Raw genomic sequence first — 18,224 nt, 5'->3', positions numbered from 1 at the left:
ATACGGCTTGCTGTATTTCTCAGCCCAGGCAGCGCTTTGCGATGGCACCGTCAGAGCTGGGTTGAGTTTCCTTCACTCTGGATTTTCAGAAAGTCGTTTCCTTCAACGAGCCCTTTGAAAAATCCCTGCGAGTGTTTGTTACACGCACACATGCACATGCACACTTAGGTGCACGCACACGCACGCATGCACACACCTGTATTTAAATGAGGCTGGGGGCTGAGAGAAATGGAGAGTGAACTAGCTGCTCCTGCTTTCTCTCACCACAGGGTCCCCCTGGGCGTTAGCTGCCTCAGTGGGTGGGTCTGACATGGCCTTGGCACAGCCGGGCGAGAGCAGCAGTACTGCACGGCCAGTTTAAATTGGGTTTGACATCAGTTCTGGTTCGAATGTTTGCACGTAGATAAAGAGTATCTTGGGTTTGGGGCTGGGTCAGCTCGTAACCCACCAATGCCCACTGAGGAGACAATGCTGCTCCCATGGCCGTGTGTCTCCCAGGTGCGTTCCAGGCAGAAATCCCAGGAGCTGCAGTGGGAAGTCGCTGCAGTCCTTTGATAACCCACAGCCTCCCTGACATAGCTACAGGCGGAGCAGCACGGCGTGTAGGGGCAACCACCACGTGTGGACGTGACTCAGTCAGTTGATTCTGGCTCCTTGGGCCAGTTTGGCTCTTGCACACACGGTTCATTTGAGAGCCAGCCAGAGGTGGGGGGGTGGGGAGGCTCCGTGGCCTGCGATGTGCAGGGCTCAGACTAGACGATGGTCCCTTGCTGGCCTGAGTCACTAAAGCAAACAAGCAGCAGCCCCTCCCTCCCACTTTCCCTCTGGCTGCACAAAACACTTTGCAAATGGTCATTTGACACAACCGGGTTCCCCGGAGCCATGGGAGCAACAAAGGAAGCGTTTGGTTGGGTTTGGTTCTCTTGCTTCTTGTCACAGCCCAGCCCTCCAGCCCGGATACTCTGCTGAGACTGGGGAGAGGGGGAGAGTTCTCCAGGCCCTTTTGCCAGTCCAGCGACCTTCTCCCCCCGTGATGTCAAAGCCCTCTGCCTGTGACGTCAGCTGTCGCTGTGGTGACCAGCAGTGAGGTCACAGGACAAGGGAGTGAGCTGGGGCCGGGCCGGGCCGGGCCGGGCCGGGGAGCTCTTTGCACAGAGTCCGGAGTCTGGCTGGCGGGCGCCTTTGCTCTCCCCAGCAGCCGGGGCTGACTCAGCCTTTGTTCCTCCCCGGCCTGTACCATCATCCCAGATGGGCCTACGCACGTAGGCGGCTCGGCTCGGCGGGACCTCGGGGAGCGGGCCAGGCTTTCCCCTTCCCTCCCCCGGATCCCCCCCGGTGTGTGAGCGGCGGGGTGGCGGGGGGCCGTGGCAGGTCAGACCCCAGGCGGGGGCGCAGGCAGCGACTGAAGACAAAGGCCCCACCCAGGGGCCAAGCTCTGCAGGGAGCCTTAGCAGCATCGGGCCGAGCCCCCCCGCCTCGAGAAAGCTGCTGCGTTGCCCCCCGCGGAGAGCTGGGGGGGGGGGGGGAGTCCCAGACACGAGTGGCCACATTTTCCCGTGGGGCGCGCGCTGGGAAGGGGGGGTGACTCTGCCGGCACCGTCCCCCCGCCCGACAGGGCCCATGATGCAAGAGGCCCCGGCTGCGGGCGGGTCTCCTCGGGCACCTGCCAAGCGATTGGCTGCGCCCCACGACGCGCCCCGCCCGGGGGCGGAGGGAGGCGGGCCGGGTCCCCCCAGTCGGGCTGGGTCGGGCCGGACCGGGGGACTGGAGCGGCCAGCGGGAGGCCGAGGCTGCCCGGCCGGATCGGGGCTCCGCAGCGCACCAGGCTCCCCGGCCCGACCAGGGCGCACCGGCGCTGCCCCGCCCCGCCCCGCAGGGGGCCCGGCCGGCCCGGGGTTGCTGGATGCCGTTCCCGGGGGGGCTCTGGTGGCTGCTGTGCTGCAGGCAGGGCTTCACGCTGCTCCGGCGGGACTATGGGGAGCCGGACAAGGAGGCCGAGGAGGACGAGGAGTCCTTCGAGCTGCGAAATAAAGGAGAGCAGGTGGGCAGCGGGCCGGGTGCCCAGCGCTTTGCGCCCCCGAGGGGGGAGGGAGGGAGGAAGGGGGGCCGGGGCTGCCCAGCGCGCGGTGCCCCATGGCCACTGGCTGGACGTTTGGGGGCTTGGCAGGGGCGGGGGGCGCTGCGCTGCGCTGGCCCGGCGCTCCCCCGCTGCGCGGCGCGCTCCCCCGCTGCGCCACTTGGAGAAGGGGGCTGAGCCCCCCGGCGCCGCGCCGCGCCGGCCGGGCTCGGAACGACCTGCCGCCGGGAGGTGGGGAGGTCCCGGCCCGGGGCACGGCCCCCGCGCCCCCCCTGCCCGCCCCGGACGCAGCCGTTGCACCCGCCGCCTCTGCGCGCTGGCGGCTCCCCGCCGTTGTGCGAGTCTCTTCCCGGAGCGGCGGGAGCCGGGCACCGGCAGCAGCGGAGATGCGGCGTGAAGGCCCCGCGGGCCCGGGCCCGAGCTGCGCTCAGCCTCCGGGGGAGGGGACCCGGGGTGTCTGCGGGGCCAGCCGCAGCGCCGGGCTCGGCTTGGCTCCGAGGGGGGCTGGGCGCGCTGGGGCTGGGTCCCGGTGCCGGCAGGGACCCCCAGCCCCGGCTCTGCGGTCCGGGCACCATCTGCCCCCTCCTCCCTGGAGGCCGGTGGCAGGTTGAGGTGGGCGCCCGCAGCCCTGGCCGGGCTGACCCAGTGCCTGGCTCTTTGGGGAAGGGCTGGTGCAGACCCCCTGGGACCTGGGGCACCCCACTCCCGGTACCCCAAGGCAGAAGGGAGGGGCAGCAAACTGTACATCAGGAGAGCAGGACTCTCCCTGGGTCCTAGCTTCCTGGGCCGCTTGCCAGGCTCCTGCCAGCCCTGCTGTGGGGCAGGTTGGGGCTGGTAGGTCTCCCCAGGCTCTGTCCCGCCTGGCCCGGCTGGGCTGCCCTAGGAAGCTCCTGCGCCCCCCTGGCAGGTCGTGCTGCGGTACAGACCCTCCCGCCTGGATCCTGGCACCGCCTGTGGGAACAGAAAGTTACTTTGGACCCTTCTCAAGTGTCAGGGGAAGGCTGGAGTTGTCGTCTCCCCCCCTTTCCTCCCCCCCCCCTCGCTGCTCTGTGCCCCAGGGCTGGGTTGGGCCTGCAGCTCTGTGTGGCAGTGCCGGGGGGTTGGTCTGGTGCTGGGTTCGCTGCTGGCGTTTGGGTTGTCCCCGGGCTGGCTACGCCATGTTTCTTTGCACTGGTTTCCAGCCCTTCCCTGGCGAAGCAGCGTGCGCTGGAGTCCCCTTTTCTCACCTTCCCAGGCAGGCGGCTCTGCAGAGGGAGCGTGTTGAGGCAGGCACCCCTGAGCTACCGGAGCCAGCCCAGGCTCTGGGCAAACATTACTGAACTTCTTCCTGTGGTGAGAGGGGCTGGCTGGGCTCTGGGGACCCGGCTCAGTTTCCTGGCTTGGCCTCAGGCTCCCCGGGGGCCTCTGGACAAGTCGCTCCGGGCCGGATTTGCACGGGCTCAGCACCGGCAGATGGGGCCGGGTTTACAGTGTGCCGAGGGGCCTGGATCGCTGGGCCTCGGTTCCCTGCCTGTGAAATGGGGATGATGAACCTGCCCTGCCTCGCTGTGTCTGTGCAGAGCCTGGCTCAGGCCTGGACCTGCCATTAGCTGCTGGATTCTGCCCCCCTCCTGTCTCGCCGGAGCCGGAGCCGAGCCTGGCATGACGAGGCCCTGGTCTGTCTGAGGCCTCTGGGCGCTGCTGCTGCTATCCCGAAATGCTTGTTGCTCTCTGGCATTTTCCCTTCCAGGACCTACGAGGGGAGAAGTCCCACGACTGCTTCCTTTGCTTCAGAGCCTTTGGGGGAGGGACCCTGTGGAAGACCCTGAAAGTCCAAGTCCACTCTCTCCCCTGGATCGCCTTGTCCACGGGCTTAGTGACCCCAATGGCAGGATCTCCCTTCCCAGGGGGCTGAGGCCCGGGTCAGACGTGTGCAGGGACTGGGTGTGCCCCGGTGCCTCCCTTTGCAGGTGTGTGCAGAAGGGGGGCGAGATGCCCTGTCTGCCGTGCCGTGCGAGGGTCTGGCCCAGCACAGCCAGGTGAGCTCAGCGCTCAGATCTCGGTGTGCGTTGCTGGTGATTATGGGGAGGAGCCTCGCTTGCCTGGGGCTCTCCAAGACGTGGCTTATCCTGAGCCTTGAACAGAGGGGCCAGAATCCTCCACAGAACCCCAGACCAAAAGGAGTCTCCCGCTGCGAGCGCCCCAGGCTGCCCCAGGCAGCTGCCCCAGCTGGGTGCGGGGCAATCAAGGGCAGAGCCTTCCGTCCCGTGTTGTGACTTGCTCGCTGGCCAGGCCCAGACCGCTGCTCACCGGCTAAGGAGGCTGGGGGTCTGCCCCAAGGCGGGGGGAGAGGGAGCTGCTTGTTTCTGCCCCTTTAATGCCACTTTGGTGTGATTCAGAGCATGTGAGAGCTGGCGCGGGGCCTCCGGTGCCAGTCCCCCGGGGGCTGAACGCGTGAGCTGAGAGCTAATCCTGCCCATGGCGGCGATGGGGAGCGGGCAGCCCCGCGCCGCCCTGTCTGATTGCCCAGCACAGCTTCCTCTCAGCCCTGCGCCACGGCCCCAGCCTCGGGCTGAGATCGCCAGCGTTCGAGCTGCCCCACGGTGGTGTGGGGGAGAGGGGAGACGGTGCCCCTGCTGCCCCAGAACTGCTGCTGGGGGGCTGGGGGATGGAGCCAAGTGCCCCTGCAAATTCCTGGCTAACCAGAGTGACCGGGTGGTGGGGCTGCTGGATGGGGGGGGCAGGGGGTCATCGGCTGCTGGCCCTGTGAGTGGTCGGGGGGGGGTGTCGGCTGTGAGCCAGTGGGAGGACACAACTGGGGCTGGGCGAGCCCGGGCAGGCGTCTTTGCAGCTGCAGCCTCCAGGCACTGCCACCTGGGTTAGGGTGTCCTCACCGCAGGGGCTGAGGTGTGGCGGGACCCTCCCCCGTGGGCGGTGTGTCAGGGGCAGCCCCCGTCTTGAGCGATGGCTGCCCTTGGCGCCTGGAGCACCCGGTAGGTGGGGGCAGGGTGGTTGGGTCGCTCTGTCCCGGTTGGCCCAGCTGTGCCGTTCCCAGCCAGGCTGGCGGTGCTGGAGGTCGCTGGGAGCTGAGCCAGAGCCCCCCCTTCCCCAGCCTGTCCTGGAGCCAGGGGCCAGAGCTGAGCACAGCAGGCCCTGGGCTGGCCGGTGTCTCCCAGCCGGGTCTCGGCTGCAGCCTCTGCCTCTCGGATCCCTCCATGCTGCCCGGGACAGCGTGGGCCGAGGATCCTCCCATGCCAGCGCGCCCGGCTCGGCTGGGGATGGCTCAGAGCAGAGGGCGGGTGGAGACGGGTCCCGTCGGCGTGCAGGGACCGGCAGCTCCCGCTGCTGCTTCCTCCGGTCCTGAGGGCAGAGCGGAGCCGGGGGAAGCTGCTGCCTGCGGTCAGGCTGCCCGTGTGCAGGAGGCTGATAACGCGGGGAGCCCTGCAGTGCTTGATAAGATTCTAGGTGCTTCCCGTTTCCCAAGGCCTGAGCAAAGGGGAGCTCGGGGGACCCTGAGGGCCTGGGTGACAGCTGTGCAGCACCCCGTCCAGCTGGGGCGGGCCGAGCGGCAGGCCGTGCCCTGCCCCCACCGCGCGCTGTGCGGTGAAGATGTTATCAACGCAGGACGGGTCATGTGCTGCCTGGGGCGGGGCCGCCCGCGCTGCCCTCCTGGGGCCCCGCTGGGTGAGCACCTGTCTGCGGCTCCTGGCCCAGGGCCCAGGTGGGCGGGGACGATTGCCTGGCGTACGGGGCTGGGACCCGGGGACCCCGGCTCCATGCAGTGCAGCCGGAGGGGGTGCGAGGGAGGCTGGTGCCCTCCTGGGGCGCACACCTGGGCACCTGTCGCCAGTCAGCTCCCCAAGGCTTGGCACCTGCCATTATCCAGGCCTGGTGGGAGCAGTGACTCCCCGTGGCAGCTGCCCAGCTGTGGCTCTTCAAGGGGGGGCAGAGCTGGGTCCTGAGAGGAGTGACGCTGGCTGCCGTCCGTGCTGGGAGCCGCCTGGGCCGTCGCCTGCCTGGGGAGCTGGGCTGGAGGCTGCGACTAGGTCGGGGTAGTGGCTGCACCAAACGTCCCTCGGGCCAGCTTGGTCCTTAGAAACCTGGCCATGCGGGAAGCCCCCCCCCCCCCCCCCCTCCTGGGAGCAGCCCCCTCAGCCCGGCGTATGGGGACGGTCTCCTGCACGTTATTTATATCGCTGAGAAAGCACCCACGGCTCCCGCACGTCTGGGAGGTCAGCCAAGGCCCCCCCTCGGCAGAGGCATCTTCCGGGAAGCTGTTCTGGTGGGACGGGGGGGGGGGGGGATCCTCCCCCTGCCCTGGGCTGGTGACAGGGGGGCCCAGCCAGACCTCCCCGGTGCTGCTGGGCGGCTGTGATTGAAGAGCCAGGCTGTCAGTGCAGGGCTCCGGTTATATTCGTAACAGGTGCTGCTAATGCCACAGGTCAGCCGAGCTGGTCTCCCCTGGGCGCTTCTCAGTACCTGCTGGAGCGCCGCCCCCCCCTCCCCGCCCCGCTCTATTTTTAGCTGCAGCCTCCTTTGCTTTGCTGGCGCTTCCAGTCAGTTGTGTCGGTTCCCGCACCCGCCTGAACCACGAATGGCCCATGAGCTCCTCCCTCACTGACAGGCCAGGGCTCCTTGTGCGGCTTTGTTCTCGCTGTCTACATCTGCCAGTGCCCACCTGCAGCCCCCCGCTTTCTATTGCGGGGGGTGCCCTCTGCCTGAGCTCTGCTGACACCCCTTGGTGCCCCCACCGTGTCCCCCCACGCCCTGCCTCTCAGCCCAGCAGCCTGGGGTTTCACAGGCCCAGAGCGGGGAGGGAGGTGGCGTCCGGCTGCAGGGCTTGGCTCTACGCGGAGGATCCTGCTGCTGGGCCGGGGACGCAGGCGGGCGGGAGTTACCGTGGGACTTTGTGCCGGGAGGGAGCGTGTTACTCAGCAGCCAGCCTGTGCGGCGCTGCCCGGGACGGCGCCTGCCGGGGTTAGCTGAGGATATAGGGCCAGCTCACCGGCCGCTGCCCCGGGCCCTGCGGGGGATGGGCCCAGCTTTGTGGTGTATGGAGGGTCTCCAGCCAGTGTCCAGGGGCCAAGCCTACATTTGCACCCACCCCCCGCCTCGCGCTCCCCCCATGCAGGGCAGGAGGGGTCTCGGCAGTGACCCCCAGCTGCCCTGGGGAGGGGGGCTCTGTACCTGTGGGGGAGGGGAAGGTGTGAGGCCTGGGGGGGGGGGGCGCAGGCTTGGCTCCACCACACCCCCCTCTCCACACTTACCTGCTGCTGCGAGGTGCCTGCTTCTCTTGCTGCAGCCTGGCACCAGCCTGGGGTGGGGGGCTGGGCCGGCCCTTCACGACGCGTGGGGGGAGGGGGCGCGGGAGGCTCTGAGGGGCGGCGGGGGGGGGCGCGGGAGGCTCTGAGGGGCGGCGGGGGGGGCGCGGGAGGCTCTGAGGGGCGGCGGGGGGGGGTGCGGGAGGCTCTGAGGGGTGGTGGGGGGTGGGCACAGGAGGCTCTGAGGGACGCTCCTGCGTGTCGTGAAGGGCCGGCCCAGTGCCCCGCCGTAGGCTGGCCCCCGGGGGCCTGGCCCCCTGCACTCTCCCCTTGGTACGCCGCTGCTTTGTGGGTTCCCCTCACTTCCTCCGTGGCAGTGTCGGGGGGGGGGCCGCGGGGGGGTTCACCCGTTCCCATGGCAGTGGGCACCAGCCGGGCTCTGTGCGAGGCCTGATGCGGGGCCGGGGGGCGTTTGCGGGCGGGGGGAGCTGGACTAACCCTGCCTTTGCTTTCCCCCCAGGGCCTGCTGCCGGTGACCTTGACCCAGCCCGCGCATGCCAGCAGCGGGGCCGAGCGGTGAGTGACCGGACAGCCCAGCAGCCCCGTCCCTTGCCCCCACCCCCCCCGGGTGACGCCAGCCCCTCTGTGGAGCTGCCGTGGGCCCAGACTGGCGGCTGCTCCTGGGAATGGCCCAGCAGCGCCAGGAAACCCCCCGTGGGGCCGGGGTTAAACCCTCAGCCTGGTACGGCCACCCGGGGGGGGGGAGGGGAGCTAGTTTTCCCCTTGGCTCGTGCTGCTTGAGCCCGGCGTAGGAAAGGGGTCCCGTGCCCAGCCCTGCCTGCCCATAACCAGCTGCCGTGTGGCTGGGGCCTGGCTCAGTGGCTCCTTCCCCAGGGGGATCTGGTGGAGCTGGCCCCCGTCCGGCCCCTGCTCCTTGGACGGCAGGTCCCGGCTGGCGAGGAGATGCTCAGCGAAGGGACTGTGACGCCCCTGCCCGTGGGCCCTTGCCCACATCCGCCCTTCCCTCTGGGCCCCTCCCCACGGTGCAGCTGGCTTGCTGGCACCCCGAGCCCCGATCAGCCGTGGCCCAGGCACCGCTCCTGGCCCGTGTTCCCCTCCCAGGGGCTCTGAGCTCCCTCCAGGCGGCGGCTGTGCAGGAAGCTCTGGTAGCAGATCCAGCCCTGCCCGGCGTGACCCGCTGAGCGGGAGCCGGGTTCAAAGGGCGTCGGGCTGGGGTTGGCTTTGCTGGAAGCGGGGCAGTGCCGGTCTCTCGGGCTCCTCGGGCGGCCCAGGCTCTCTGCAGTGGGTGCTGCTGCTCGGCTCTCCCGGAAGTGACTCACTCACGGCTCATCTGCTGCCCACCTGGGCCTTGGTCCCTGTGTGGGACCAGGAGGGGAGCGGCTCCTTATCCAGACGGCAGGCTGGGGGCGGGGGAGAGACGCGGCAGGGGCAGGACCTCGCTGGCTCCCCGGGCCTGGGACGCCATCCCTGGCCTCTATCCCGCTCAGACAGCAAGGCCAGCACTCAGTGCCAGCAGGGGCGGGGTGAGGCAGCATAGTCTAGTGGGTAGAGCAGGGGGCTGGGAGCCAGGACTCCTGGGTTCTATATCCAGATCTGACTCTTTGGGTGACCTGGGGCTTATGTCCCTTCTCTGCCTTTGTTTCTCCTCTGTGGAATGGGGTCAGACTGGCTGCCCCGGGCGCTGCTGGGAGGGCTAACGTGTGGGGCTCGCAGCCTGGCACAGAGCACGGTTGCTGGGCGGGAGACTCCCCTGCGGGGCGTTGGGACGAGCGCGGGGGAGAGGCCTGGGGCTGAGCAGAACTGGGTGCTCTGGCTGGGGTCCAGAGGGGGGTGTTGGGGCCTGTGGGTCTGCTTGGGGGGCAGGTTGGTTGCTGCCCAGCCGCTGCTGCCGGCATTTTTCCTGCTTGTTCATTTTCCGAATTCCTTGGCCGGCCGGGAGTGCAAACAGCGTATTTTTAGCCGGGGTTATCTGCCGCCGATGCGCGGCTGCTTTCCCACCGGGGGGTCGGTCCGCTCTGGATGTGCCTGCGTCATCCCTGCCCCGGCACTGAGGCGTGGGGCGGGAGGGGGCAGGATCATGGGGGCTGACGGCCCCTCTCCTAGTCTGGGCTGAGGCCGGGTGGTTGGGGCTAGATGCTCCCCCCCAGTGGCCAGTCCTGGGCGAAGGCCCGGTGGGGATGCAGCTGGCCTCGCAGGGATTTGTTGGGGGGCTGGGCTGACATGAGCCATGAAAACACACACCCCCACACCCCCACACACACACACACACACACACACACACACCGGCCAGGCGAGGGTGGCCACGTGTCCTGGTTTTATAGGCACGGCTTTGTGATATGGAGGCGCCTGTTCCTCCCCGGCCCAATTTGTCACACGTGCGATGGGTCACCCTAACCTGCCGGTGCCCCCCAGGCTCCTTGGTGGGAGCTTGCAGCTGGGGCGTTGACAGGGTCCCCCCACCTGCCCGTTGAGCCACGCGGGCGGGGGGCGGCACCGGTCTCAGATCAGGCCAAGGCAGGTGAGCTACAGCCCCCTCTGGGGCCGGGCGCTGCCCCGGGAGAGGGTTTCGCTGCCCCCTACCTGCTGCCCCGGCCTGGCTGTCAGCCCGAGGGCGGGGGGCTGAGCGGTCCCACAGGGCCGGTGCCCGGCAGGCAGCGTGGGGTCCCTCGCTCACCCGCTCTCTTGGCCGCAGGTCGCTGCCGGTCTCGGAGGAGATGCGCTGCCTCATCAATGAGAAGGTCCAGGGGCCGGCAGAGGAAGATCCTGACGCCATCGTCAAAGGTGGGGGCGCGGCAGCCAGCAGGGTGCCCTGGCCGGGGGCGGGAGGGGGCAGGAGGGAAGCCGAAGGGCGGACGGATGCCTGGGCAGTGCCCCGCTTCCCGCGGCAGGGGAGGGCTCCAGGCTGGCGGACGGCTGAGCCAGCCCTGCTGGGGCTGAACCGAGGACTCCAGGGAGCCTGGGGTCTTGAGCCTGCAGCTCGGACAGCGGGGCCAGCCCTGCAGGTGCCCACTGCCGGGGAGTGGCTGTGGTCCCTGGCAGGGTGGGAGCCCTGGAGACCCCGGCGTGGCGTGTCTAGGCCCAGGCCCAGCTGGCCTGCAGCCCCCAGCTCTGCTCCCAGCTGCCACCCGGGGTCGCGTGGGGCTGGGCTGTGCAGCCCCCCCCAAAGCAGGGTCTGGTGTTGGGGAGCGGGGGGGGTCTGGCTGCCCATTGCTCTGCAGCGACGTGCCCGCCCCCCTCAGGTCAGCCGTGGGGGTGGAGTGGGGACAGCTCAGTGTTCTCCCCCTGCCCTCCCCCCACACCTCCTCCAAGGAGAGCCGCCGCGGGGGGGTTGGGGAAGAGCTGCCCACTGGTGGGGCCCTGCGGGAACTCACCCTCTGTCTCTGCCCCCAGGCTGGCTGCAGAGGGAGGCCCGGGGGGGCGTGAAGACCCCGTGGCTCCGGCCCCGGAAGTTCTGGTTTGTGCTGACCCAGGACTCCCTGGATTATTACAGCAGCAGCGAGGCAGGGGCCAAGCGCCTGGGCACCCTGGTGCTCACCAGCCTCTGCTCCGTGCTGTGGCCGGACAAGCAGAGCTACAAGGAGACCGGTACGGCCCTGCCGGGGGTGCGTCAGTCTGGGACACAAGCCTTGGCATGGGGCTGCTGGGAAAGCATGCTGCCTCCCTGGCCCTGGCCCCTGCTCTGGATGCTAGGCCCTGCCCCGTGGGGCCCGCCTGGGGGGTGGGCAAGGCCTGGGCCCAGGCATTTTTGCAGGGGGGGGCCAGCCCTGATGGGGGGGGCCCCCTGCAGTCTGGAGCTTGCCTGTGGCTTTGGCGAAGCAGGAGCTGCCTGGTGCCGGAGCTGGGGGCGAGCGGCGGGGGGCTGGCGGGGTGGGGCGGGGGGCCTGCGGGGTGGGGGGCGAGCAGCGGGGGCCCGGCAGGCTGTGTGAGCTCTGCCCTTCGCAGGCTACTGGAGCGTGACGGTGTTTGGGCGGAAGCACTGCTACCGTCTGTACACGGAGCACCTGAACGAGGCCGTGCACTGGGTGTGCGCCGTGCAGAAAGTCATCCACAGCAAGGCCCCCGTGGAGACGCCAACGCAGCTGCTCATGCGTGACATCGAGGTAAGCTGGGAGGGGGCGCGGGCCTTGAGATCCCCCCTCAGCTCCCCGGGACCTGCTCTGCAGCCTGGCCTGCTCCTTTGTCTCCCCAGGAGCATCGCGGGAGCCCGGAGATCCTGGCACAGATCTACCGCTGCAACCCGGTCCTGCGGCACACGGGCAGCCCGCTCTACGCGCCCCTGCTGCCCTTCCCCTACGGCAGCACCAACCAGAGCGGTGAGCGGGCGAGGGCCAGGGCCCAGCTCTGCGGCTCCGGGGGGGGGGTGGACGCGCTGACCGGGGGCGGGGAGGGGGCTGGACACGCTATTGCATTTAAGGGGAATGCACCGGATGCTGGGCGAGTGCTGGGGGGGGAGGGAACCGATGTGCCGCCCCAGGAGCACAGGGGTCCATGGACAGTGTGGGGGTGGGTGCTGCCCGATGACGGGGGGCTCTGAGGGCAGGGGGGCTGGGCTGCCAGGTGGCTCTGTGCTCTCGGGGCTGAGCCGTGGGAGCTGCTGCCCGGCGGCCCCCCCCCAACAGCTGTCCGGGAGATCCAGGGACTGGCCCTGCTCACACGGGGCGTGTGGCGAAGCAGGGAGCCAGACCTGGGCCTGCCCCGGCTAACGGAGCCTCCTGCCCGCAGCCCCCAGCGCCCGCGGCTACACCACCCTGCGGGACGAGGCCGTGAAGCTCTTCAACTCCCTGCAGCAGCTGGAGTCGGAGCGAGACCCGGTGCCCCTGATCCAGGGCATCCTGCAGACCTGCCTGGACCTGCCGCCCCTGGTGGATGAGATCTACTGCCAGCTGGTCAAGCAGACCACGGAGCCGCCGGCGCCTGGGGGCCCGGGCAGCCTGTGCTGCTGGCAGCTGCTCACCTGCATGAGCTGCACCTTCCTGCCCTCGCCGCCCGTCCTGCGCTTCCTGCGCTTCCATCTGGGCAGGCAAGTGCTGGGGGGGGAGGGGCCACGCTGGGCCTGGGGTGTGCTGGAGGGAGAGGGGCTGAGGTGGTGCATCTTTGCCCCAGAGGAGGTGCCATTGACGAGGGGTGAAGGGCCTCGCCCCGTGGGGAGCTTGCCGTGAGGCCTGGAGCAGGGGGGCAGGTGCCCCCTCCACTGAGGCTCTGGCTGCCCTCGGTTCCCATGTCCGTGTCTGAGCCCCTTTGGGTCCTTCTGAGCCTCAGGCTCAATTTGACCTTGTGGCGGTGAGTTCCACAGGTTAATGGTGCTGGGTGCCCCTAGACCCTCCAGCTCTGGTGTGGGAAACCTGGCTCCTCTGTCAGCAGGGAGAAAATCTGGCTGCTGACATGGCCCCTGAGCTCCCAGCCAAGCCAGGAGATGGGGGAGATCTGGGCGCAGCAGGGGATGGAGCAGCCACGGGGGCGGCATGCCGGGGGCCTGGTGCAGAGTGAGGGCCGAGGTGCTGGCTCCAGGGCACCCACGTTGTGTCGCCCGTGGCGTGGCTCCTGGGGTTGCAGGGATGGTGGTGTGTCCCTGGCGGCTGGGTTCAGGGCGGCACCGTCTGTACTGCTCCTTCTCTGATGCCCCCATGTCTCCTGCCGCAGGACGGAGAGCGAGTTCCCCGGCTCGGAGATGGCAGAGTACGGGCGCTTCATTGGGGCGGCGCTGGGCAAGACCAGGGTGCGGGAGTGCGTGCCCTCGCTGGACGAGATCATGGTGCTGATCCAGCGGCAGGACATGGTCTGCACCGTGCACTGCCCGGGCGCCTCCGCCTGCACCGTGGCCATCAGCTCCCACACCACGGCCGAGGAGGTGAGCGGGGCTCGGGGGGGCAGGGGCTGGCGCCTGCTGTCGGTGCCTGAAGGGCTGGGGGGGCCTGATAATGCAGCACTTTAGTGGGTGCTGGCTGGAACCCCACGTGCCCAGGCTGGGACGCCAGCTCTGAGCCACGAGCCGGCAGGTCCCTCCGTACCCGAGCCCTGTGTCGGGGGGCAGGCGGGGCCCTGGGGCGGGGGGCAGCCCTCGTGCGGGGGGCGGGTGGGAGCGGCCGGGGGGCGTCTCCGATTCCCGCCGTGACCTGTTTGTGTCCCTTTGCAGCCCTGAGAGCCGTGGCCCGGGGCGCCTAGTCACCGCGTGGTTGCCTTTGTCTCGCCCCAGGTGGCCCAGGAGCTGGTGGCTCGGCTGGGCTTGTCCCAGAGCCCCAACGTCTTTGCGCTCTACGAGCAGGGCCGGCACCACGAGCAGCCCGTGGGCAGGGCCACGCTGGTGGCCGACGTCCTCACCAGGTTTGAAAAGTAAATGTCCCCTTGTGCTGCCATCGTAGCGGGGGGCAGAGGGAGGGACGGCGGGCGCCCTGGGGAGGGAGGAGCCCCGTGGCGCGGGGTGGGGGTGACTGGGGGCTGGTCCCCATGGCGATAACGCGGTCCTGCCGGGGCGGGATGGGGGTTGTCTGGGTCCGTGGGTCCTGGTGCTAACGGTGCTTTGGCCTCGCCCAGCCTGGCGGGGGAGGAGACTGCGCGGGACTCGACCCGGAGGCTCTGCTTCAAGCACTACGGCTTCGTGGACACGGAGAACGTGCCTCGGGACAGCGTGGAGTTCGCCCTCCTGTTCGAGCAGGTGGGAGCCGGGGCCCCGCGCGGTGGGGACGGGGTTCCCGCGGGCCTGCCCCCGGCCGGGCGAGCCAGTGCCGCGGCTGCCCGGGACCCCCTGCGCTTCCCGGCCCACCCGCGGGGCCGCGTCACGATGGGTGGGGGAGACGGGCGGCCGTGCCCCCCGGGGGCTGGACGGATTAACGGGTGCGGGGCGTGGCATGCGGGCTACCCCCCCTTCCCTGCCAGCCCCCCTTTCCTGGCCTGAGCCCCCCACGGGACCTCTTGCTGGCTGAGCCCCGCCGCTCTCCCGCAGGCCCACCAGATGGTGATCCGCGGCCACCTGCCCACCTCGGAGGACACGCTGCAGTCCCTGGCCGCCCTGCGCCTGCAGTGCCTCAACAGCGACTTCTCCACGCACGCCCCGCTGCCCCAGCCGGAGGAGCTCTTCCCCGTCCACGTGCTGTGCTCCCGCCTGCGGGCCGCCCGCCCGGGCCCGGCCAAGCGCCCCGGGGCCCGTCTGCGCGCGGGGCTGCTGGCCGGCGCCCTGCCCTGGGGCCACGCGCTGGCCAAGCAGCTGGCCGAGCGGGACCAGCGGCTGCGGGGCCGCCTGCGCGAGGAAGGCGCCAGCGTGATGGCGGCCATCGTGGACAAGTGGAAGCTGCTGCAGGGCATGGGCCGGGCCGAGGCCATGGCCGCCTACCTGGCGCTGGTGCGGGAGTGGCCGGGCTTCGGCTCCACCCTCTTCGACGTCGACTTCCACACGGTGAGACCCACACACCCACACCCACACACCCCCCCCCGGGCTGGGGTCCCTGGGCGTGCACCTGTTCTGCCCCCTCTGCAGAGCTCCCTTCCCCACCCGGTCCCCCCAGCATTGCCCTAGGGCCTGGGTGCAGGGACCGGAGCTGGGGAGTGATGGGGCTGGCCCTGGGGGGGGCAGGACTAGGAGCTGGGGGGGTGGGGTGGGCATGGCGGAGCTGCCCTTGACTCGCTGTCTGTCTGCAGAGCCCGGAGGGCAGCTGCCCCCAGCGCCTGTGGCTGGGCGTCGGGGCCAAGGCCGTGTCTCTCTACAAGCCCGGGGAGGCTGAGCCCTTCGACAGCTTCTGCTATGGCCACATCTCGTCCTTCGGCGTGTCCGACAGCAGCACCTTCCGCCTCTCCGTAGGGGACAGGGACCTGCTCTTCCAGTGCGCCCGGGTAAGGCCCTTCCCGCGCCCCGGGAGCCCGGCTGGGCTGTGCCCCCCTGCAGGAGGGCAGTCCAAGAGCCCCGCACTGTGGGTGTGGGGGCAGGGACGTGGGGCAGAGGGCTCCTGGCTGCCAACCCAGGGCACTGGGCCAGGCCGGGCATCAGCCCCTGACAGGCCTTTGCTCCCTTACAGGTGGACGAGATCGCGCAACTCCTGCACACGTACCTCACCAGCCTGGGCAGCAGGGAGACGCCCCCGGGGGAGGTGCTGGCCGACGGCTGCCGCCCTGGGAACTCGCCGGCCTTGGGGCCCCCGGCCCCGCAGCAGAGACTGTGCCACCAGCCCGACACGGACTCCTTCCCCCTCTAGCGCACTGGCCCCGGCTGACTTGCCTTGGGCTGTTCCTGCACCAGCAATGGCCCTGGCGTGGCTCGCGCCCTGCCAGCACTGTGAGCCCCGGCCCACCTGGCGGTGGGAGGCAGCGGGGCCTGGTTTGGGCCGTGGGGTCAGAGCCCCAGTCCTACGTGCTCCATTCCCAGCGTGGCTTCGGTAGCCCCGGCTCTGAGCGGGCTGGGCTGGGGCGGGGAGTCCCAGAGAGACTCTATGCCCCGCTCAGCTGGCAGGTCGCTAGTTTATTTCCTTAATTTATTTGTAGACAAGCCAGCTCCCTGCACTCTGCCGGACACCCCCAGCGGGGGCAGAGGAGGCTGTGGGTGCCCGGCCCGGTGGTGCGCCAGACACTGCTTGGCACCTCTTCTTTCTGGCTGTGCCTTGGGTGCCTGCTCGGGGATGGGGGGGGGAGAGAATGCTGGCAAGGTGCTTGGTGCCGGCGCTAGCCCTGGGCCGATTGGTTTGTGGTAGTGCCAGTCCCTGCCCAGGCTGGGGATTCACCCGTGCGAGCCCTGCTTGGCCCGTGGGAGGGGGAGTGGCGGTGCAGCCCCTGCAGTCTGTTGATGCTGCCGGCGACGGTGGGCGCCAGCGCTGGTCTGACGGGCCAGGCTCTGCAGATGAGGCCGGCCCAGGTGCCGTGGGGGTGGGATGGTGGCCCCTTCGCTAGCACGGGCTGGGCTGCTGTCGGAGCCCGTGCTGGTCAGGCGGTGCCTGGGGCAGGGTTACCCTTCCAGCGCTGGCAGAAGTCCGGGGCCTCGTTCAGGCCTGCCTGGGGCCCTTGGTTGGGCGGGCCGGTGACAGGTGCCGGGGGGGGGGTTGTTTCCCAGGTGCCTTTATGCTGTTATGCCGGACCCCCTGCAGAGCACAGCCCTGCACCCACTGATAACGCAGCATGCTTCGCCCAGGGCCAGAGCGCTGGCGACAGCAGCATCGTCCGTCCGTCCGTCCGTCTGTCCTGTGTGGCAAGCACCTTCCCTCTGCCCCAGAAAGCTGCAGGCGGCTTTTGGCCCCTCTGCATGGTGGCCGGTTACCGTGTGCTGTCCCCCCATGCTGTGCTGGCCAGGCTGCCCTGGATATGGACTAGCCCCAGAGGGGCAGGGCACTGGCCGTGCCCATGTTGGGGGGGCCTTTGTGTGTGGAGGGGGGGCTCACGCCTCTTACTGTTGCCTCTGTAAAGTTCTGTTCTGTTTTTTTAATAAACGCCCCAGGAAAGCGCAGGGCCTGCTCTGTTCTGCCACGCCGCAGCCCCGGGGAGCTGGGGGGGCCTCAGGGCAGGGCTTGGACGGGGCCCGGGCGGGGTGGGATGGCAGCCTGGCCTCTCTGCTGAGCCGCCCCTCATGTCCAGAGTCTGGGCCTGCTTGAATGACCGTCCCCTGCCTTTGTGCCTGTGATGAAACCGGGGCCAGAGTGTCACACACAGCAGCGCCTGCCTGAGTCTGCCAAGAGCCTGTGCCCCTCGCTCCAGGAGGGGAATCGCCTTGGGCGTCAGGGAGCTGGCGCCCTCAGGAGCCGAAAGCTTTCCATGTCCCGTGTACTGAAGCAGGTGCTCCCGGCACGACCGCGGCAGGATCTCCCTTCGGGGGCAGGGGTGAGTAGCCTGCCTGGGCTCAGGTACTTGCTCCACCGTTTGTGAAGGAGTCCTGCCCCCGACGGGAGGGAGGGGCATGGGGACCCATGGGGGCAGTGAGGGGAGGGCTGCTGTGCAGGCCCAGGGGCAGAGGGTGGTGCTGGGCCGGGAGGGTAGGTTGCCCTGCGCCACCGTCAAGCTGCACGCTGCCCCGGGGACTGGCCGAGGAGCTGGGCCCCCCTGCACTCTGTGCCCCGAGGGCTGGCCGGGCCCGGGCTAACGCAAGGGGCAGTGGCAGCTCCCCAGGCCGCAGGCTCCCTTCACACAAGCAGGGCACCAGCCTCGCCTCTCCCTCACCTTTGGCATTTAATCCGCACTGCAGCCGCCTCACCCGGTGCCCGCCCAGGGAGCAGGGGGAGGGGGTGGCCCCCCGCTTCTGCAGCAAGGGCCACCTGCGCCTGTGCCCAGGAGGGCGTGGGAGCCGGCCTGGGCACATGGCAGGGGACTATTTTTAGCTCTGTCTCTGTGCTGCTGGGGCAGAGGGAGCTGGGCTGGAGCCAGTGCCCTCCCCTGCCTGGCTCCCATGGGGCCGGCTGGGCTGTGGGGGAGCCCAGCCCCTCCTGTTAACTGCTGCTAACTCCAGCCCCAGCTGGGGGGCCCACCCCTGGCCCCCTCTTCCTTGGTCTGGCAAGGAGGGGGCTAGTGGCTCATGGGCCCCAGGAAAGCCGGGCCCCAGGCATTAGCCACTGCAGCCTGACCCCTTGCTCGGGGGGCAGCTCTGAGCCATGGGGGGGAGGCCAGCGGGGTGGCTGTGCGGTGCTTGTCCCAGCAGCCCCATCGGCTGGGCAGGTCCAGCACCCGTGGTCCCCCCGCGCCCCTTCCTGCTGGGCATGAAGCGTGGCTGGGCTGGCTCCACAACTGCCTGGGGGGGAAGGCGCAGCTGAGACGGGGCCTGGGCTCATGGGGGAAGCTCGGGTTAGTGGGGCTAGCGGGGCAGAGGGCTCCACTCGCCCTGGGCCTTCTGGTACGTCACTCGCTGCTGCCAGCCGCGGCAGAGCCGCAGCAGCCTGGGGTGGTGCCCACGCGGCAGGAGGGAGGTGGACAGAGCCGAGCTA

At 69.7% G+C, this 18,224-nt stretch overlaps 1 protein-coding gene across 2 annotated transcripts; it reads left to right on the top strand.

The window, feature by feature from the left end:
• Positions 1 to 260: 260 nt before the first annotated feature.
• Positions 261 to 16,757, top strand: PLEKHH3 (pleckstrin homology, MyTH4 and FERM domain containing H3). 2 transcript variants are annotated; one of them, XM_067541375.1, is made up of 13 exons: positions 261 to 2,041; positions 7,838 to 7,893; positions 10,031 to 10,119; positions 10,729 to 10,923; positions 11,281 to 11,438; positions 11,528 to 11,651; positions 12,061 to 12,358; positions 12,979 to 13,186; positions 13,532 to 13,659; positions 13,870 to 13,990; positions 14,279 to 14,728; positions 14,971 to 15,162; positions 15,345 to 16,757. In XM_067541375.1, exons 1-13 carry the CDS (start codon positions 1,904 to 1,906, stop codon positions 15,519 to 15,521), a joined length of 2,334 nt encoding a protein of 777 aa, XP_067397476.1. In that variant the 5' UTR covers positions 261 to 1,903; the 3' UTR covers positions 15,522 to 16,757. The 2 variants fall into 2 exon arrangements, with proteins under 2 accessions (XP_067397476.1, XP_067397475.1); XM_067541374.1 differs by having other exon boundaries at positions 13,532 to 13,668.
• Positions 16,758 to 18,224: the final 1,467 nt, after the last annotated feature.

This window comes from Emydura macquarii, unplaced genomic scaffold (assembly GCF_026122565.2).
Source record: "Emydura macquarii macquarii isolate MOO-44397 ecotype Brisbane River unplaced genomic scaffold, CSIRO-AGI_Emac_v2 contig_629, whole genome shotgun sequence".
Taxonomy (NCBI): Eukaryota; Metazoa; Chordata; order Testudines; family Chelidae; genus Emydura; species Emydura macquarii.
Note: the sequence above shows the minus strand (reverse complement) of the source record. Positions and strands in the feature narration are given on the sequence as shown.